The sequence below is a fragment of the Rhyacophila brunnea genome, unplaced genomic scaffold (genome assembly GCF_057557595.1).
Source record: "Rhyacophila brunnea isolate RB1 unplaced genomic scaffold, BYU_Rbru_1.0 scaffold_13, whole genome shotgun sequence".
Taxonomy (NCBI): Eukaryota; Metazoa; Arthropoda; class Insecta; order Trichoptera; family Rhyacophilidae; genus Rhyacophila; species Rhyacophila brunnea.
Window position 1 is genome coordinate 24,321,524 of NW_028232785.1, and position 20,287 is coordinate 24,341,810.

Consider the following 20,287-nt stretch of genomic DNA (forward strand, 5'->3'; position numbering starts at 1 on the left):
ATGAGTCAGAGTATGGACCTAATATGTTGAGCAAGTGGCTGACATCCATTTCTCGTAAAAACAAAATCTGTCAATACAAACCTCCACTCCGTGGAGGTCCATATTATGATCGGACATGGTCGAAAGAAGAAGAAAAGAAATGATCATGAAATCAAAAATCGCTCGAGTTAGGTTCCTTCAGAGACAATCAATAAATCGTCAATCATCAATCAAAATTAATGGTACAGTTTGGTTATGAGGAATACAGCGTAAAACACATTTTGAAAATACCTGATATACTGGATTACACCAATTATACCAATATAAATAATCATATCAATATTAACCGTATGAAGGAATGGGTACTTAGGGGAGAGATAATAAAAAACAAGTTTGAGTATTATGTTGTATTTTAACAATTTACATTTTGTTTTACAGAATCGAGCTCAATATCCAGCATGGCGGACGATTTGGAAAACATGTCTCCTGATGAGAGTTACTCCAACTCGTTAAACAACGAAGATTGTATTGAGGTAAAACATTTTAACTAAACTGTTACATTGGTTTAATTTATCTATTGCTTATCATACTTTCTTGCCATGTGACAGCCCCGGTAGTATTAAAATATTTTTCAAAATCTCCTCGCGCTTTCTTAGCATTGGCAGTCGAGTTCCGATTAGTCGTTGCTTCCAAAGGCGCTAAGGTGTCCTGTAACCTCAGTCCGAGCTCTATTAAACCTGTCTCAGGATTTCCCCTATCAAGGTCATGAGAAGGAGTATAAGAATGTGTTGATTTGCGACGAAGAAAGTTGTGCAGCACACAGTAAGCTAATACAACTGTATTGATATTTTCAATTTTTATGTTTATTGGAGCTTGAAAAATGCGGAATCTAGCAGCTAAAATGCCAAAAACATTTTCTATAATTCGCCTGGCTCTGCATGTCCGATAATTATATATTATTTTACTGTGATTTAATTGCCTTTGTGAATACGGCTTTAAGAAATCGTTACGTAATGCAAAGGCTTCATCGCCAATGGCAGTGCATCAGAATTAGCAGTAGGTTTTTTTTGTGCAGGTATTTTTAATCTGCCTTCGTCTAAACGTTTGAAAAAAATAGATTTTCTCAGTACGCCTCCATCAGAAATACGTCCATTTGTTCCAACATCAACATAAATAAATTCATAATTAGCATTTGCAATCGCCATCAAAACAATGCTGTGGAAATGTTTGTAATTATAAAAGTGGGAGCCGGCGCCTGCAGGTGGCACATTGCAATGTGTTTCCCATCAACTGCGCCCAGGCAATTTGGAAATTGCCATTTACTATTAAATTCTTTTGCAATCGTCTCCATTTCTTCGTGCGTATCAGGGAACTGCAACAAAAAATAATCAATATTTTATTTACAGATAGAATATTCGCCTTCAACATCAACGTTGTCGACTACTCCAAGGTCGAATCTTAATAGAGCACCAGAACCCCCATCGTTCAAACGAAAAAAATCGAATGATAGCGCCAACAAAGTGTTAGAATTAATCACCGACAAACTAAGCAAGACTGAAGATGAATTTGATGTTTTTGGCAAAATGATGGCCATGAAACTACGATCGATGTCACAGGGACAAAGATTGCTGGCCGAGAAGCTGATGCATGAAGTTGCCTTTATGGGACAAAGTGACAAAATAATGCCAGCAACTACTGTTCATACTCAACCAGTTTATCGTATATTAAGCAAAAATGTACAAAAGCCGGTATAATAAATTAATGTTTTTTGTATGAATAAATATCTTGTAAAAATATTTGTTTTTTTGTTTGTTTTTATGCCTATAAACCTTAGCTTAAGCGATACAACAAATGGTAAGTATTTGAGCTATGTTAGCAAACCTATATTATTATGTGGCCTTATTTAGAAATCAAATTCCATGCTTGCTTTTCGAAGAATATGACTAGTATTACAATACATTCAACAGGAATAATTAAGTAGCTTGCTTACAGCCTATATGGAGAGTCCTGGCTAGGTACAGAATTCTAACGGTCTATTGAATATTTAGCATGTCAACGATGGCCTTATTTGTGACTATATATATACCTATCTCAAATGCATCTTGTCTGCCATTCTTATGATGTTGTCGTCTATGATTTATATAGGTAAAACAATCCACTAAACGTTCACTTTATAAGACCAACCGACGTCTACTTGTTAATTATATATTTGTAAATTTGCCCAACTTTATTAGATGACGTATAATATAATACACACCTTGAAATATTCTCCTTTCAAAACGTCAATGATGACTTGGCAAGTTTCGGGAATTATCTTGCCCAGAGTTTGTCTTCCAATCGCAGTTCTATAATGCAAGTCAGTGAACGTTCCGCCGGCAGTCAAAAATCGCAGGGTTGCACATAATCTATCATGAAGAGAAATAGCTTCCCTCATAATAGTATTTTTTTTAATAAATGGGGAGACCAAATTATACAGTTCTGTGTATACATCCTCCGACATTCGCAAATAATTGCGGAAATCGCTCGGTTGCAAACGCAATTCTCATATTAAATTTGTGTGGGATAATGTCGTTCGTTTCCTTAACCATTGTTTCACCCAGTATTTGTGTACCCTTTGCTTCGTTATTAGATTATCTGCCACCCAATAACCCAAAAAACACAAAACATCGGTATCATTTAACGCCATCACGATTTAACTGTCAAATTTACGTATATTATCTATGCTGTCAAAGTCGACGGTTTTACTCGTCAAATTAATAATATACCTCGTTTCGTTGAACGTCTGTTAGCCAGTAGCAGAATGTAGAAAAATCTGAAGACTTATTGTCCTCGGACTTTTGGCTCGCCAATGGAGCGCTGGCATCAAACATGTTTGAAATCCAACGAGATCAAGGAGCGCAGATCTGGGGTGCTCCACGCTAAAAAAAAATCCGAAGACTGTAAATTGTCTGACTTGCGTGGCAATGGAGCGCCGGCATCAGGGTAAACGAACCGGCGTCCTTTTAGGGTCTCAAGTGCGGCCTTTTGACTAAATACAAATTTTACAAAATAAATCCTTTGTGTTTACATATTTTTTATTTATTAGGTACGAGTACCTACATTATAATATTATTAATACAATCAAAGTCGAAACAATGGGTTGGACAGTCTCTTTGACATAATATTACGTCCTATAATATAGTGTTTTGTAAAAAAACTCCATTTTCTTGAAATGTAATTAAGTGACAAAAATGATGGTGATGGGACAGATGCCGCATGGATGCCGCGGATAACACGACATTCTGTTTATTGGTTACTAGCTAATTACGAAAAATGGATGTAAAACGCGAACCACATGGAAGTGAATCTGGTGCAGAAGGCCAGTGTGTGTATGATGTTACAATAATTAAGCAACCAAACAGCATGGAAGCCAGCCATTACGTAAAACAAAATAATGCAGGCGGCGGCACTCTCACATTTGAGGTTAGTTTTTCGTGTACCTAGGAGTCCATTGTATTTTTTTAGTCATAATCATGCAGAGACGCTCCAATCGGAGGTGTGACGGGCGCGAAACACCTTGGCAGTTAAATTCAGAAGCGTAAAAATCCGAAAATAAATATTTTTTTGCGATTTTATTAAAATTATTCAATTACACAAAGCCTACTAACTGCCGAAGGGTGGTACTTACCATAGGGTGGCAAATCGAAGATTTTGAACGAATTTTACAAATATTATCGAAAACCTTCATGGTATCGTGGTCTCGAAATCATGTTGTGCGCATCTATTCTATACACAAGGCTGCTATCGAGGGTAGTTTTCTATTTTTTTTGTTGACGTATTATATTTATTACAATAAGTGCTATGTTTTAAGGGGGGAAATGCTCAGCGTAAGTCAAAATGGAGCTTTTGTTCTATTTTCAAAGCATGATCCTGGACATACCTTAAACGTTGTAGATAATCTTCTTATCTATAAGATATAGAAAATTCAAGAGAATAATTTAAGAGTTAAATTAAGAGATAGATAATTGTTGTCAAATTTGGGATCACAGAGATTATCAATATAATTTTTTATCGTAAATATTTCACTTTAATAATGTCGATATAAATTATACTGATGGTTTCATAAATTATAATACCTTAATACGTACATATGATAAACTACCTCCGATAACTGCCGATAGCGGCTAATAACCGTCTTGTGTATAGAATAGATGCGCTGGAGTAAGAATTACAATTTGAAAATTTGACATGGTTTTTTAAATCAGGCATATTTCTTTCTACCTACTTTATGTGCCTGTTCTATAATATATCGGATGGCCTTGAATTTAAAGTTCTACGATTTAAAATCAACGATTACTCAAGACGATCGTTGAATCTGGTTGGGTCTGCGAGTCTACTGGTGTAATTAGGCCTTAATAGACAAAACGATATAAGTGCGCTTATGACACAAACTAGGGAAACCAATCCCGACACAAAATTTTGATCCCGGGATTTTGATTTTTTCGATAGTTAATATAATTTTTTATTTATAAATATAGCATTGATATAATCAGTCAAAAATTTCCAGTATACTTTATACTATTTGAGACATTTAATGTTAATATCGTGTACGTTCAATCTTGGAAATACATGGGTTTATAATATTGTATTATAGATAATAATATGAAAGTCAAACAGTTTTGTATTTATTTATTTAATAAAAGATAACATTCAGCGTAGAAACAAGTGCCTGCACCTCCGTGGCAATGGCGGTTAGACGCCGTTCGCATGCCAGAACGTCATTAGCGTCTGGCTTGTTAAACGAACGAATTTATTATTTTTCTGATGTTCTTACGATTGCGTATGATAACAAAAAATAGTTATTTATTATCCGTAAGCATCCGGCGTTTCCCCCTGTGCAGGTATAGGTCTGTTACCGAATGTTGAAGCTTCCAGAATACTCACAGAGACGCATTGTTTACAAACAGGTGTTTCAAATTTTTCAATCGACTTTTAAAAATGTAGATTCTATGCTTTGATTTAGGAAAAACAATCAAACGAATCAAAAAAAGAACAGCATTATGGAAATTTTTTAGAAATGGAACCTCCCTCAATTTTTTTTTTGTGCGCGCCTGCAATAATGTTATTTCGTAATTTTAAAAGTACCTTTTTAATTGTTTCTTTTCAGAGCCTACCTGCTGAACTGGCCATTATAAAATGTGAGACTGATCTTCAACCAATTATTATCAAAGACGAATTTGTTGAAGACGCAATACTTCCAATCAGATATCCTGAGGTTCCTATCGCCGGATGCTCTTATACAGAAAGCAGTTCAGTAAATCAGGTATATTTAATTCAGTTTTTAATGTCTCTTTAATATTTAAGTCTCAGCTGATGTTTATTTAACCGATATTTCACTTAAGTACGAGTTTATAATATTATGACAAAAAAACCTACGATTCATTATTTTGTATACGTATATCATACATATATAATATATATGTTACATTCTCTCATAAACTTTGGATAGGTGTTAAAAAATGCTTTGATGTATGGCTGTGCTATAAAGATCTCAAGATTTAGTACGTGATAATTGATAAGTTTGACTCCTTAAATTTTCAAGGAGCCTTCGTCTTTGACCATCATAAATAGACATTAACAAACAACATGATTGATATCTTCATGTTCGCGTCCGGATTTCTATTTACGATCACTTATTATACCTAAGCTAGTTAGGGATAGTAATATTTAGATTTATTCTATTTATTTAACAATCGAGTACGTACGTATCAAATAAGTGTGTTCTTCTATTACGTACTGAAATTATAATTTTATTATTTACATCGGAAACCACGTAGCCGTTACTTACAATATCTGATCATTTAATTTTATTACAATAGTATATTATGAAATCATTATTTGTTCAAGAAAATATTTTCATACAACGAGATGTCTCGCTCACTCATATGAACTTATTTGCGGAGGAGGCTTCTCCCTCACGCCTTCGTATCTACGTACGATTTCAAAGCACCGCGTATTTGCGGTATAGTTTTATACAATGCAAAAGATTATGAAATGATTATAAATTTACTACGATTTACAACATTTAGATAATAATGATAACGTATAAATTGTTTACACACAATTACTTAATTAATCTTATATTCTAGACCTTTTGTGCTCGCATTTTACTTATAATGACCATTTGGTCAATCTGAAAAATCATCCACAGTTCACTCTGAGTAGCTGTAAGCTAATCAGATTGCACTATGGGACTCATCACATGTTTCTTTTAGCTTCTTTGTGAGGAAGACGGTCACATTTCGGTGTAAAAATTGACTTCAAAGATCAGACCAAAATAGTTGTGACGTCAAAATACCGTTACAAAAATGCCGGTTGAAGGCCAGTATTTTGTGGCCGTGTCAATAGGTAGGTATCTTTGTACTGTCAGACAGTCGACAATGCCTAACATTTCAAAATGATTTGTGGCATATGGCCTCCGCGGCTGTTCTTGACAAAGCGCACTCTGGACGTTCGGTTTTGGGCCACTTTTTCGAGCGCTGCTGGCCGTATATCACAAATAGCGCGAACAATAACAACAACAACAAGCTTCAATTATGTATGGCAATCAACGTATACTCTCACGATGGCCGCGTGGCTTAAGCGTCGGACTATAGCGTCGTGGGTCCCAGGTTCGAATCCTGGGTCTCGAAACTACACATATTGTTTTTCAATTTGTGTATGAGTCAGAGTATGGACCTGATAGGTTGAGCAAGCAGCTGATATCCAATTCTCGTAAAAATAAAATTTGTTAATACAAAGCTCCACTCTTTGGAGGCCCATATGATCCTATTAGGATCGGACATGGTCGAATAAATCAAAGTAAACCAGCGAATTCACGTAACCACATAGTAAATACTTTATAACTATTTATCAAATCGCATGACTTTCAACGCAAATTGACAGGTTCATAAAATCATAAAATATTTTATCAAGAAATAATCGAAATAGGCGAAGCTCAGAAGCAGAGTAAACCTATCTTAGCCAATAATTTTACCGAATATGGTGTTTTCTCGGAACATCAATAACTTACTACATCATTACATATAGGTACTAAGAAAGAATATTACCACAATAATTATTGTATTATAGTCTGTGTTGTGCATTTGTTGTCGGATGTTATATATTTGTGTATTTAATACGTAGATATGTACTATCATGCCCTTTTAACGTTATTTTAATGTCACTTCGTTATTTAATATCTGAAAGTGCTGAAAAGCGACGGCGTCGAAAACAAACAACTTATAATAATATGCAAGTTGTTTTGTTTTATATTTATAACTCGTAATTATTGATAATATTGATATCGATTATTATGATTTTTCTAGGTTTCTACCAAGGAATTTTTCACGAAGCATTACGATACAGATGAGAGTCAACAATCTTCAGATGCTGGAATCCAAGAAGAAATGATACAGTATTCAGAAGTGACGGTAGACGTGCAAAAAATTAAACAAGAAATCTTAGAACAAGATGCTCCGAAGAAACTTCGACTTATTTTGAGAAGGGTAATCCATTTCTCGAGTAATTTTGTTTGCTGCATTTGTAACGTAGTTTTTGGATGCGAAAGTGCTCTAAAAACTCACAAAATTGCTCACATGGACGTGATGAATAATCAAAATCAAAATCAAATCATAGTATTTTCTCAACAAAGTAATAAGAAAGAGAATAAAGATACAGATACTGGTGAAAAACCTTATAAATGCAATGTATGTTCATATAGATGCTCACAAGCTAGTAATCTTAAACAACATAAAATGAGACATACTGATGAAAAACCTTATAAATGCAATGTATGTTCATATAGATGCTCACAACTTGGTAATCTCAAAAGACATAAAATGGCACATACTGGTGAAAAACCTTATAAATGCAATGTATGTTCATATAGATGCTCGCAACTTTGTGATCTTAACAAACATAAAATGAGACATACTGGTGAAAAACCTTATAAATGCAATGTATGTTCATATAGATGCTCGCGACTTGGTGATCTTAAGAAACATGAAATGACACATACTGGTGAAAAACCTTATACATGCAGTGTATGTTCATATAGATGCTCACAGGCTAGTTGTCTTAGAGTACATAAAATGACACATACTGGTGAAAAACCTTTTACATGCAGTGTATGTTCATATAGATGCTCGACATCTAGTAATTATAAACAACATAAAATGACACATACTGGTGTAAAACCTAATACATGCAGTGTATGTTCATATGTATGCGCGACATCTAGTAAGCTTAGAGTACATAAAATGACACATACTGGTGAAAAACCCCATAAATGCAATGTGTGTTCATATAGATGCTCGTTTCTTGGTAATCTTAAGAGACATAAAATGACACATACTAGTGAAAAACTTTTTAAATGCAATAAATGTTCGTATATATGCTCGAAATCTAGTATTCTTAAAGAACATAAAATGACACATACTAGTGTATAACCTTCTAAGTATAACGTATGTTCGTATAGATGCTCGCTAACTTATTATCCATTATTTTATATTTATGTTGTGTCGTTTATGAAGACCTACCTTTTATGCAGTCTGTCAAATATCATGTTAATAGTATTGACCACTGGTATTTATGTGACAAATATTTTTATTTGTGTTATAGCGTCTGATCATATTGACACTAGGGCAGGATCGGCAGTTTGTCAAGTGAGAATAGCCAAGTTATATAATAAACAGGATAATAAATGTACGAGAGAGCCGCATATATGTAATTATAATATGTATATTGATTTTAAGGGTTTTTGATTAAAAATAAAATTAGAACGGCGTCTATGCATCGCTTTTGATAGCTTTACTATATCTGACAAATAGCTACTTATTTTTAATTGAATACATGATTGTAAGTTTTCATCCGTTATTCTGCTTCTAGGTTTATTTTTTTTTGGTTCATAGATGAGAATACTTAGTCGCATATATAATATGTAGAGCCAAAGATTGTGAGAATACCAAAAGCTTTTTTTTAACGTGTCATATGTTTGAGGCAAAGCTATTTCATGTATTAAATATTATTGATTCTATTTTACGCAGTTGTTTTATAGCTGTCCACTTGTGCTGAGAAATAAAATTAGATTTCTCTGTTTTGAGTTCTTTCAAGCGGCTGGTCAGATCTGTGAATTTGTCGCTCCGCAGCGTCTTGCTTTTTAAATCTATTAACTGCTTCTTAAATGAACCAAAATATGAGTGAAGTAAAGAGTGGTAGGGAGTATGCCGTACGAGTCTAAGTTTGTTCGGCGGCTCTATCTCATAAAGTTATAAGGCTGCTTGAGATGAGGTGAAATTGGAGTTTATGTTTGAAGAGCCGCAAACGTCTATGCAAAGAGCCGCTTTGGAAAGGAATCCAATGACGTGATCCCGGACAATTTTCGATACCTATGAATTCCGGGATTAGTAAACATTTTACTGAAACTTTCGGGATCGATTTTTTTTCAATCACAATCCATCATGTACAAAATCATTATGTTAGTGACGTTTATGTACCTGCACTGGTCACAGGTGGAATCGCCGTTTGCTCGCTGATAATAAATAAACATTTTTGCTGCTATACGTAATTGTCACAATATTGGAAGAATAATAAATCCAGTTAGACGCCACTGACGTCCTGGAATCCGAGCAGCGTCTAACCGCCAGTGCCACGGATGTGCGGGCACGCACTTGTTTCAGTGCCGAATTTTATGAATGAACTATGTTTTAATTTTCTCATTGAATTTTAAAACAAACACATCAACAATTAATGAATAGCAATTGTCAGAATCTCGGAATGTTTGTGAATTTTATTGTAAGTATGTATGGTATTTTTTTCAACACACCAATATGATATTTTTTTATTTTAATCAAACATGTATTTTTGATGGTTTTTTTTTCTTAAATAAACAAATAAAAGTGTTTTACATACTTTAACATTATTATTTATAATACCCGAATATTTTCCCCATTAAACCTATCTATATCCACGATTGAACGAACACAATATTAACAGCACGAGTTTTTTTATTCGTTCGTTGATCGTCTGTTGGTCAATAGCAGAGGATAGATAAATCGGACGATTTATTATCCTACGACTTTTGGCTCGCCTTTGGAGCGCCTATTTAGCCGGATCACCCAATGTTAAAACTTCAACATTATTTGGGTGCGTTCGTTTGTGCGAAATTAGTACACATTTGGGCACGCGTTTTTTTCGCTTGTGCACTTATAATCGAAAAATTACAATTTCAAATTGGGTGATCCAGCTTAACATTGGTCACCCAGGTTCAAATTATCAACTTTTTTTTGAGTGCGTTCGTTTGTGCGAAATTAGTACACATTTGTGTACGCACATTAAGGGGATTATGTTTTTTTTTTGGTTTACCACCTATATTCAGCGCGCTATTTAATCTTCAAGTTTGTATGCAAAACCTGACTGTGTGGGTTAAAATTTTTTTTTAGTGAAATATCTTGTCGAATATGTAGTGCGCCCTTGTGCATACCTATTTTTTTCTCATATAGTGCTTGAGATATTTGATGAACATTATGTAGAACCATCCAACCAACTTCTTTCACTTTTCATAAGTTCGCCAATTTGACTATTATTTGCTTACGTTTGTGCACATGATCATCCGAGCTTTCTCTAAAATAGTCTGTTCAATAGCTAATTCTATCTTGTACATTCCTTTTTAGATAAATCTCTGTACAAGTACAAACCGCGAGTATGTTCTTAGCGTTTTTCCTAGTTCTTCAAAGACCCGCTATAAGAAGCAGGCACATGAAATTCTCAGTATACCTGCAAACCATCAGCCTTCATATATTTACCCAACATTCATATCAATAAATGATTACCTGTGTGAATAACCATGGTTTTCCTCTAAATAGAGAGAGACAGGAGGGCTGTCCTTTTCTCAGTCATGCCCTACCAAAGTCCCTCCCGGCACAAAAAGAGCCCGGATTTCTATCTAATTCAGTTCCGTGCAAGTGATATTCTCCGAAACACGTGCATGATCTCTTCAGATCTACTTCGCACTTTTCGTGAAAATCTTCGTAAATCGAAGAACCTACACACCCGCGATTAAGCCGCGCACAATTTTATTTAGTGATAATTAGTCATACCTCGATGACATCATCCGTTTTAGTGACCGTGTACCTAAGTACTTCGATCGGCTCTTCCGCTGCGAACACATCGCATCGTGAGTATAAAACCAAGGCATCTGCAAAACACATATTTTGGATATATTAGGGTTTGAAGTCATCGTTTTGTTAAGAGAAATAGAGTTTCTGAAAAAAAAACCATAATATTTGGTATATATCTACATTATATTGCATGTTCTTCCAGTTACTTCACTTTTACATTATCAAGTTCACGACTTTTGCAGTTGTTTTGCATTTAATCTCAAATTGAAAAATTTGCAGATGCCTTGGTTTAACATTCACGGTGCGACATATTAATCACATGTGCGGTACCCCAACTATTTAATTAGCCACTCATACCTCCAGAGTTATAGTGTTACTAAATCTAGTCTTAATAAAAATATAAACCTACTTTTATAATTTTAATGATCTGATAAATTTAAGTTTTATAAATAAATAAATAAATATTTTATAACTTTAATCATAAAACCGAGTTCCCAGCAAAAAGACTATTATAAATAATTACTTATATAAATAATCCTATAAATAAACACGAGTTTTATTATACTTTTTACAAGTTTATACATTAACTTAAGACTATAACCAGTAGTTAAACACAAATTATTCAACGAACAGAACTGTGCCTTATTGAAACTCTTTACAAGTTCATAAGACTAGATAAATTAATTCCTATAATTGTAAATTTAAACTTCATAAAATTTATAACTTTTTCTAAAAATTTTATCATATAATATATAACATACCTGTATGACTTTGACCGTAGAATAAGGTTAGTGCGATTAACAATAAATATCGTTATACTTGTACTAAAAGTGAGTTTTTTTTCGTTAAAATACCTATAGTGGAACACCATCATTGAGTGTTTTCACTGTCTACTCCAAGAGTATCACGGGATACTCTCGATTAAGACCGAGGGTGGTACGGGGCGGGTTTTGGTGGAGGGAATTTAACTTCAATGTCTACTCCAAGTTCCTCACCTAAGATGACCCCCAGATCCTACATCTGAGCTAGCCGAATCTGGGTGGCTGTCAGTAGGTAGGTTTCATGTGAGGCCTTTCTGTCAGTCTATTCAAGAAGTATCTCTGTATTTAGTTATGGTTTCGGCAATGTCGATTCTATCGTGTTTTGCATTGATGGTTGATGCTGGATGCTGGTGAGGCTTGAGTTCGTAGACGATTTGCAGGCATTTCTTCACTATTGTTTGCAGCGTTCTTTAAGATGGATTTGCTGATGTCAGTAGGTAGGTAAATACCTAGTAAATATCATATATATCATTTCAAATGACACATTCCGGTAATTCACAAGCCTGTGACTTCGTAGTTTTGTAAAACATATAATGAACCTAGCATACTGGTGAAAAACCTTATACGTGAATTGTATGTTTTTAAGATACCTACCTAGATCATCGCATTACGTACTGTTGACATTAAATAATTTTCGCTCTTTTAATAAAATACTTTTTATTATTAACATTCTACCTCCTTGATGTTTCGTATATTATTTAGAATTACTGAATAATTTTATGATTTTGAGAAAGCTGATAATTAATTATAAGAAAAAGTAATTTGAAAATGAGTACCTATCAAAATCATTTACAAAATAAACAAAAAATGGCTCGTAAAGAAAAATCCAATGAAACTATTGAACCATGTCTGTGGATTCAAAATTATGTTTTGATCTATCCGCTCTTCTTCAAGTTACCTGTGGTGATAAAATGGCAATTTTTTTACGAAAGAAAGTTAAAATGTGTATAATTTTACAAAATAATTAACACAAACTATCAATGCCAAATCACTGGTTCTTTGACTAACATAGGTACCAACGTGATCAGTTCTAGCGTTTTGCTGCACCTAAACGAAAATAGTTGCGGCAAAGACATCATTTTCTATTACGACTATAATTGCGCTATTCAGAATCTAAATAAACCAATTGCCAGCATGTACTTATCTATATACCTACAATCAGGAAATTGGACGACTATTACCCAAGGATACTTGGTTGTAGGTCACACATAAAACGAGGTTGATTCTATACATTCCTCAAAAAACTGAGCAAATGAAAAAAAGCGTAGGAGTTAAATCATACTTATTATTGAAGTAGGTAAATAATATGGTCAAAGTATATTACAGCTTTTCTGTGCTTGATAGGTTTTAGTTAATGGTTAGTTCCCTAAAAAACGACAATAGTCTACCTAGCCGAAACTTTATATGTATTGCCCATCGACCGTGAACCGCCAATACCTCCTAGTCAGTCAATTAACCTTCTTACTGCCAGCCAATTTTTACTAAGTGGACACTAATTGTAGGCCAGCTATTTTCGGAATAAAATAAATCCTTTAAAATATATGAAATAGGAACGGAATGCTAAATATTTTTGAAAACTTAGCAACACAATAATGTTTATCAAGTTTATCGTGAATATTTTCACACTAAAATGATAAATATTGTTTAGAGAATATACACAGAATGTTTGTTTATTCAGAAGTTATGACGTTTACAAAAACCCGCGAATATTTTCGTCCATGGCCTACGCGACAAACGTGCTTTGGCGAGTTAATTCGTCCGTGGCACGGATCAGGTTAAATTTAAAATTGTAGTTTTACGGAAAAAAATAATATAGTAGGTACCTACGTCAAAGAGACTGTCCAACCCCAGCCTATTTTAAATATATTATTATATTTATACGTAAATATATACGAAAGAGTCGATTAAAATTATGCCCACAAAAATCACTGTTCTATCCCATGGACATAAAATTAAAAAACCCTCCAAATTCAAATTAATTTTCATATTAAGAAATGGGAAACGTAAAAAATGAAAGGCGATTGGATCAATTACATCCATTTATTTATATACTTACTTATATTAATTAAAAATTAGCAACTACATACCTACCATAGTAACAGTTATAAATTAAAATTTAACAATAATTTAAACCATACAAATAATATTATTCGAATTTGAATTTGAAGTGCTTGCTTCTTCTCGAGAAGACGGTGGTATTCTACTAATTAATATCCCTTTTTGTTGGCGGTGGGCCTTTTTAATTTACTGGCCCAGTGGCGCACCCAGGGGGGGAGCCAAGGGGCCCTGGCACCCCCCAAAAATGAAAATTATCAGAATGATTTTAAACATTGAAATTGAAAGCCAATAAACTATACCTTTGGGCTTAGACAAATAAAAAACAAGGCTAAAAAATGATTTGTAATAATTCTCCAGCACCCTTTTTAGAAAAAGTTCTTATATTTTAATTTCTGACACAAAAATTTCGAAACACTAATGCCAGGTTTTTTTAGAAACCCAATCCCTTATGGAACTGTCAAAAAATTCTCGGTGTCCACCCGAATTCCGGAGTGGTGTAAGTCATGGCTGGGAAGGGCTGACAGGGCTCTAGTCTGGGGGCCCGGGCTGTGGGGGGCCCGGCGTAACAGATTGACCAGATAAGTGAGATAAACACACATCATAAATTAGCTTTAATAGTAAAAAAAAGTCGCCTGCGGTGCTTTTATACTTCCTGGCCATGAACATTTTCAATTGCTTATATAATTGTGCAATATATTTTTTGATTATTATGTGTCAATACTCGACAGCTCCATTATTAAAGTAGATGTATTAAAAATCGCCAATAATTCACTATATAAGTACCCTTAATTTGAACTAAAACACAATTTGAAAAACGTTAATGTATTGTTTCACACTGTCTTTAATCTTAGCGGTAGGTAGGGGGGCCGCCAAATATCCTAGCCTGATGTGGGGACCATGGTGTAGGTACATCGAGTGCAATAGACAAAAGACCGATAAACGAGAAATTAGACTGTGAAGAAAAAGAGCCTATTAATGGACTAATTTACATTCTCCTCCTTGGGCCCCCCCCAATATTAAATCCTTGGTGCGCCACTGTACTGGCCTATACATTGAACGGTACTATGGACTATATCCCGTCAATGGATCATTGTCACATGTATGAATTTGCCATACCCAACACAGGTGATAACAAACAGATATCTCAAGGACTTCAAAGTCTAATTCGAATAATGAAAGGAATTTTACCTACCAATAAAGCTCAGAAAGAGCCCGGCGTGGCGAATCGTCCAGATAAGTGATTTAAACACACATTACAAATTCTCTTGAATAGTAAAAAAAGTCGCCTATTTATCTTCAATATTGTTATTATTTTAAATTATGTGGTTGTAAGATACAATTTTTAATTGTGTATAAATGGATGAATTCAAATATACAAAAAACACATTAATTTTACCGCGTACCTACACCATTTTTTGGAAAACGCTACTCTAGAGCATTACGCTGCCTTTATGTTTAGCGATAGGGGGGCCGTCAAAGACCTAGCCTGGGGGCCCGCTTCAGGATATGGGGGCCATGATAATGAGGTAAAGGTACTGTCAAAATTCATACGTAGAAAGTGTGGCCAGTAAATTAAGAAGGACCAACGACAAGAAAAAGGGATATAAATTAGAATAACACATCACGCGAAGAATAAAGAGCTAACCCTATCTCGAGGACAAAGTCAACATGAATAATATGAGTTTTATTGGTAGGTAAAACTCCTTTCATTATTTAGTAGGTAGGTAAGTAGTTAGTTATTACCAATATGTACAAAGATTAACAAAATAAATGGGAACATTATGACACCCTTAAATATATATATATTTTCTGACCATGTCTGATCCTAGGTCATAATAATATAATTATACGCATACACAGATTGAAGGTTTGTAATAACAATTTGTTTATACGTGAAATGGATGTTAGCCACTTGCTGAACCTCTTAGGTCCATACTCTGAATCAGACACAAATTGAAAAATAATGTGAACCTATTTGCCAGACCCAGGATACGAACCTGGAACCCACGAATATAAATTGTACAAATTATTATTTTATTAACCTGGCAACTACACAAAAAAAATATTTTGCTCGCATGCTTGCATCCCGTAACTCCGTCATATTACTGTACTGTACTGTGCCTACCTAGTTTAATGATTATGGAAAAAATCTGTCATCCGGTTAACTTGAAGAACAGGGAGATAATAAATTTACTTAATCATTGCCGATATTATAGTTCTTTTAGCGTAGTAAACCTTTACTTATATTGTACACAATAATGTAGATGGCAACACTGTTAGCAACGGTTAATTCCCACTATAATCTCAAACCATCTATTCATGCAAGAAAATAATGCCGTTGACACATCTCCGAATTATTAAGTTAGGTTATCTACCTAAAATGGATATCAAACTCGTAACGGATACTGGCGAATCTGACGGGGAAAGATATCTTTGGTTTGATGCTCACATACCCCGGTCAAACATCACGGACACCGTATTTAGGTATGTAAAACGAGAGAAACCCGAGAATGAAGTTTGTATATTAATTGGTATTATGTTATTTCAAACATGTATTTAACATAGGTAGCTAAGAAAATATGCTAAAACAAAAAACTTGTCTGAATGTATTAATTGTGAGATAGGTACCCACCAGCGGAGTAATCTGTCTCACTAAATTAGGTCAAGCTCGGCGTCCTTATATCACAGTGGAGATTTTATTATAATTTTGAAATAAACCAAATTAATAATAATGATTGTCATTGACATGGTTGCCTGATTAGTTTTTGTGCAGATATTTAGGATCGCAGCATGGTTGTTGCTTTGTGATGACTATAATGGAACTCAGTGTTTATAATACAGTTGTAGCAATCATACCAGTCAGCATTACATGGGTGACACACTTTAATATGTCAAAACAAAACAATGGAGAAGAAACGATTATCTGCGTTTCCTCAATCATAACTAGAAGAGTAGGGTTTATTATGATTTGTTAACTGCGACAATGTTTCTTGTAATATTTGGACTGAATTTGATGGAATAGGAAAGACTAGCCATAAATGCTTACTATCGCCACGAGTCCGTCACTTGACGCACCAGTTTCACATTGACTCCGGTCACTCGACATAGTCAACCGTCATTCCACTCGAGTCCAGTCTCTCAGTTCATTAATAATAATATAAGTAATCAATTACTCGATCACATCAATTTCACCAGTATATCCGTACCAGCGATTATTTTACGCGATAGTTTTTCAGGTTAGTCATTTCATATGAGATGATACAGGAAAATTAATTTGTACTATATAAGCGTGAACATTGTTTCGCCTAATTGTTTTTGAAACATTAAAAATACCATGCAAAAAGGTGCCGGAACACCGTTCCACCGCGTTACATGACAAAAAAGCCCTGTACATAACAGTGAGTGCCGCGTCTTTGTCAACTGATTTTTAGACTGCTGTTAGGCTACCCATCCCTGCTTCAGGCTCTACTGCCTCCTGGTTATTTAGTACTAGAGCTGGCAGTGGTATTCGACTAGTCACAAAAGCAAATATTTTTGTCAAAATATGCCTTGGTCTTGGGGAACCAATGAAGGAAAATAAGACTATATTATAGAGGTTTATTTATTTTAAAAAATCACCCCACTTGTGTTTTGATTTCTGTGAGAAATATTTATACTAAGATTGGCAATTAAATAAATTTTAAAAATGTTTATCCTGTTTTCTTACTCAATTAAAGGTACCTTTATTACTAATGTGGAGTGGAGTCGTATGTCAATTGGCTACTACAGAAAAAGCGGCGACGCCAAAGAGGATAAGAGCCAGTGTCGCAAGTAGTAGAAAACCCTAGTACCCAAGTTCAAATTAAGTATAGCGCTACGACCTGTGTTCAATAATGCAACGAAATTGTAAGGTGTACATGTTGCGTAAGAGTTTGCATTATATTTTTGTCTATGAGCAAATAACAGCTGGATTTACCGCGCGAAAAGAATTATATTTGAGCAAATACTTCACCACCCACCTTAGTTTCGACGCTTAATGCCGATAATCTAGTTGGGGGTGGCATTAAATCTTCCAACATAGATATCAACATATTTGCCAATGGTTTCAATAACCGAAAAGCATCCGTCCGGTTACCAAATCTTGGCATCAAAATTCCCGCGTTAATCACTTCTATTTTGGGGACGTAAATTAACCTAAAATATAGTAATGACATCATATTTATAATGTTTGAGGCTTTCACGGTTGTTTTTTATCGTAGTATATTCTTGGGTTTTCACTTTGTCTCCTTCTTCCTTCTTTACTCGACGTTTCGGGCTCGTTGCAGAGGCCATTATCAAGAGATATGTTTTATGATAAAATGTAGTGTAGGTATGTGAATGTAAACGTTGCTCTAAGAATGTCAAAAGGAATCCGATTATCTAAGAGCAAACGTTGCTCAGAGTAATATGTCAATCATTACGACCGGGGATACTGGCTCGGATATTAGATTTTGCTGATAGTACCGGAAGCCATGACGTTTTTAATCGTAATCCATCATACCTATTAATGTTTTCAGGGTTTCTGTGGATTTCCCAATATATGGGTTATATATGGGTTACCCAAGATTCACAAGCCTGACTGCCCACTTCGACCGATAGTTAGCGCAATCGACTCTCCCACGTATAGACTTTCTAAATATCTGGCGTCCCTTTTGCAACCACATACCAACGCCACCGCATCATGGGTTAAGGATTCAACACATTTTGTCAAATTATTAGCTGATATGACTGTAAAGCCTACTGACCTCTTAGTAAGCTTTGATGTAGAATCACTATTCACAAATGTCCCCCTAGATGATACCCTAAAATTAATAGGTGAAGTTTTCTCCGCAGAAATGACTGGACTTTTCAAGCACTGTTTGACGTCAAGCTACTTTAGCTTTCAGGGCAAAGTGTTTGAACAAACCGAAGGAGTCGCTATGGGGTCCCCTCTATCTCCCGTGGTTGCGAATTTTTTCATGGAAAATTTTGAACAGACAGCTCTTGACACGTGTAGATTAAAACCTTCGTGCTGGTTACGGTATGTCGATGATACCTTCTTAATATGGCCTCATGGTATAGAAGCTCTAAATGAGTTTTTGGCCCATTTAAACAATCTACATTCGATGATTAAATTCACGATGGAGATTGAACAAAACGGAGCTCTACCATTTCTTGACGTGGAAGTTATCAGAAAATTGGATGGTTCTCTAGGACACAGAGTCTATCGGAAACCAACTCATACCAATCGTTATTTAAATGCTTCTTCTCACCACCACCCTGCTCAAAAAATGGGTCTGATTTCGACTTTGATGACAAGAGCTCGGCGTATCTGCGAATCTTCGTATTTACAATCCGAGATATCTCAAGTATCAAAGGCTCTTCAAGCAAACGGATATTCTCACAATATGATCCAAAAAGCCACCAGAAGCAAAATCAACCTTAACCCGGTCAGTCAGGAGGAAGAGATACAGTTCAAAGGCCGGGCCTATCTACCTTACATCAAAAACACCACAGATACTATTTCCAGGATACTTCGGAAACATAATATTGAAACAATATTCTCAACATCGACAAAGGTCCGAAATATGTTAAGACCAGTAAAGGACTCACAACCTTTGTACTCGGCAGGTGTATACCAGATAAGCTGTCGTGGATGCCCAAGAAAGTATATAGGCCAGACTTCTAGAACGGTACAGAAGCGTGTGAGTGAACACGAGAGAGCATACCGTCTTAAACATTACACGATGTCGGCAATTGCCGAGCACTCGATGGATACAGGGCACAAATTTGACTTTGAGACCAAGATATTGGGTCGGAATAAAGGATATTTCGCACGATTGGTAAAGGAGGCCATTGAAATCCACAGAAACCCTGAAAACATTAATAGGTATGATGGATTACGATTAAAAACGTCATGGCTTGCGGCACTATCAGCAAAATCTAATATCCGAGCCAGTATCCCCGGTCGTAATGATTGACAAATTACTCTGAGCAACGTTTGCTCTTAGATAATCGGATTCCTTTTGTCATTCTTAGAGCAACGTTTACATTCACATACCTACACTACATTTTATCATAAAACATATCTCTTGATAATGGCCTCTGCAACGAGCCCGAAACGTCGAGTAAAGAAGGAAGGAGACACGGTGAAAACCCAAGAATATACTACGACATCATATTTAATCACTACTTATCCGTTAACGTTACATTATTAAACGAGTAATTGTTTAAGTACGTAGCTAATTATTCCATAAAGAAGTGGTACGTCTCTATTATTCAATACAAGAATTT

General features: G+C 35.1%; 1 protein-coding gene and 1 long non-coding RNA gene across 2 annotated transcripts; both read left to right on the forward strand.

The window, feature by feature from the left end:
- Positions 1 to 330: 330 nt before the first annotated feature.
- LOC147077005 (uncharacterized) lies at positions 331 to 1,733 on the forward strand. The gene is made up of 2 exons (XM_085940960.1): positions 331 to 512; positions 1,386 to 1,733. The coding sequence occupies exons 1-2, from the start codon at positions 438 to 440 to the stop codon at positions 1,731 to 1,733; spliced, it is 423 nt and encodes a 140-aa protein (XP_085797086.1). The 5' UTR covers positions 331 to 437.
- Positions 1,734 to 3,211: 1,478 nt separating this feature from the next.
- LOC147077006 (uncharacterized) lies at positions 3,212 to 9,905 on the forward strand. Its single transcript, XR_015069758.1, has 3 exons — positions 3,212 to 3,441; positions 5,126 to 5,281; positions 7,326 to 9,905. It is a non-coding gene; the product is annotated as an uncharacterized LOC147077006 (long non-coding RNA).
- Positions 9,906 to 20,287: the final 10,382 nt, after the last annotated feature.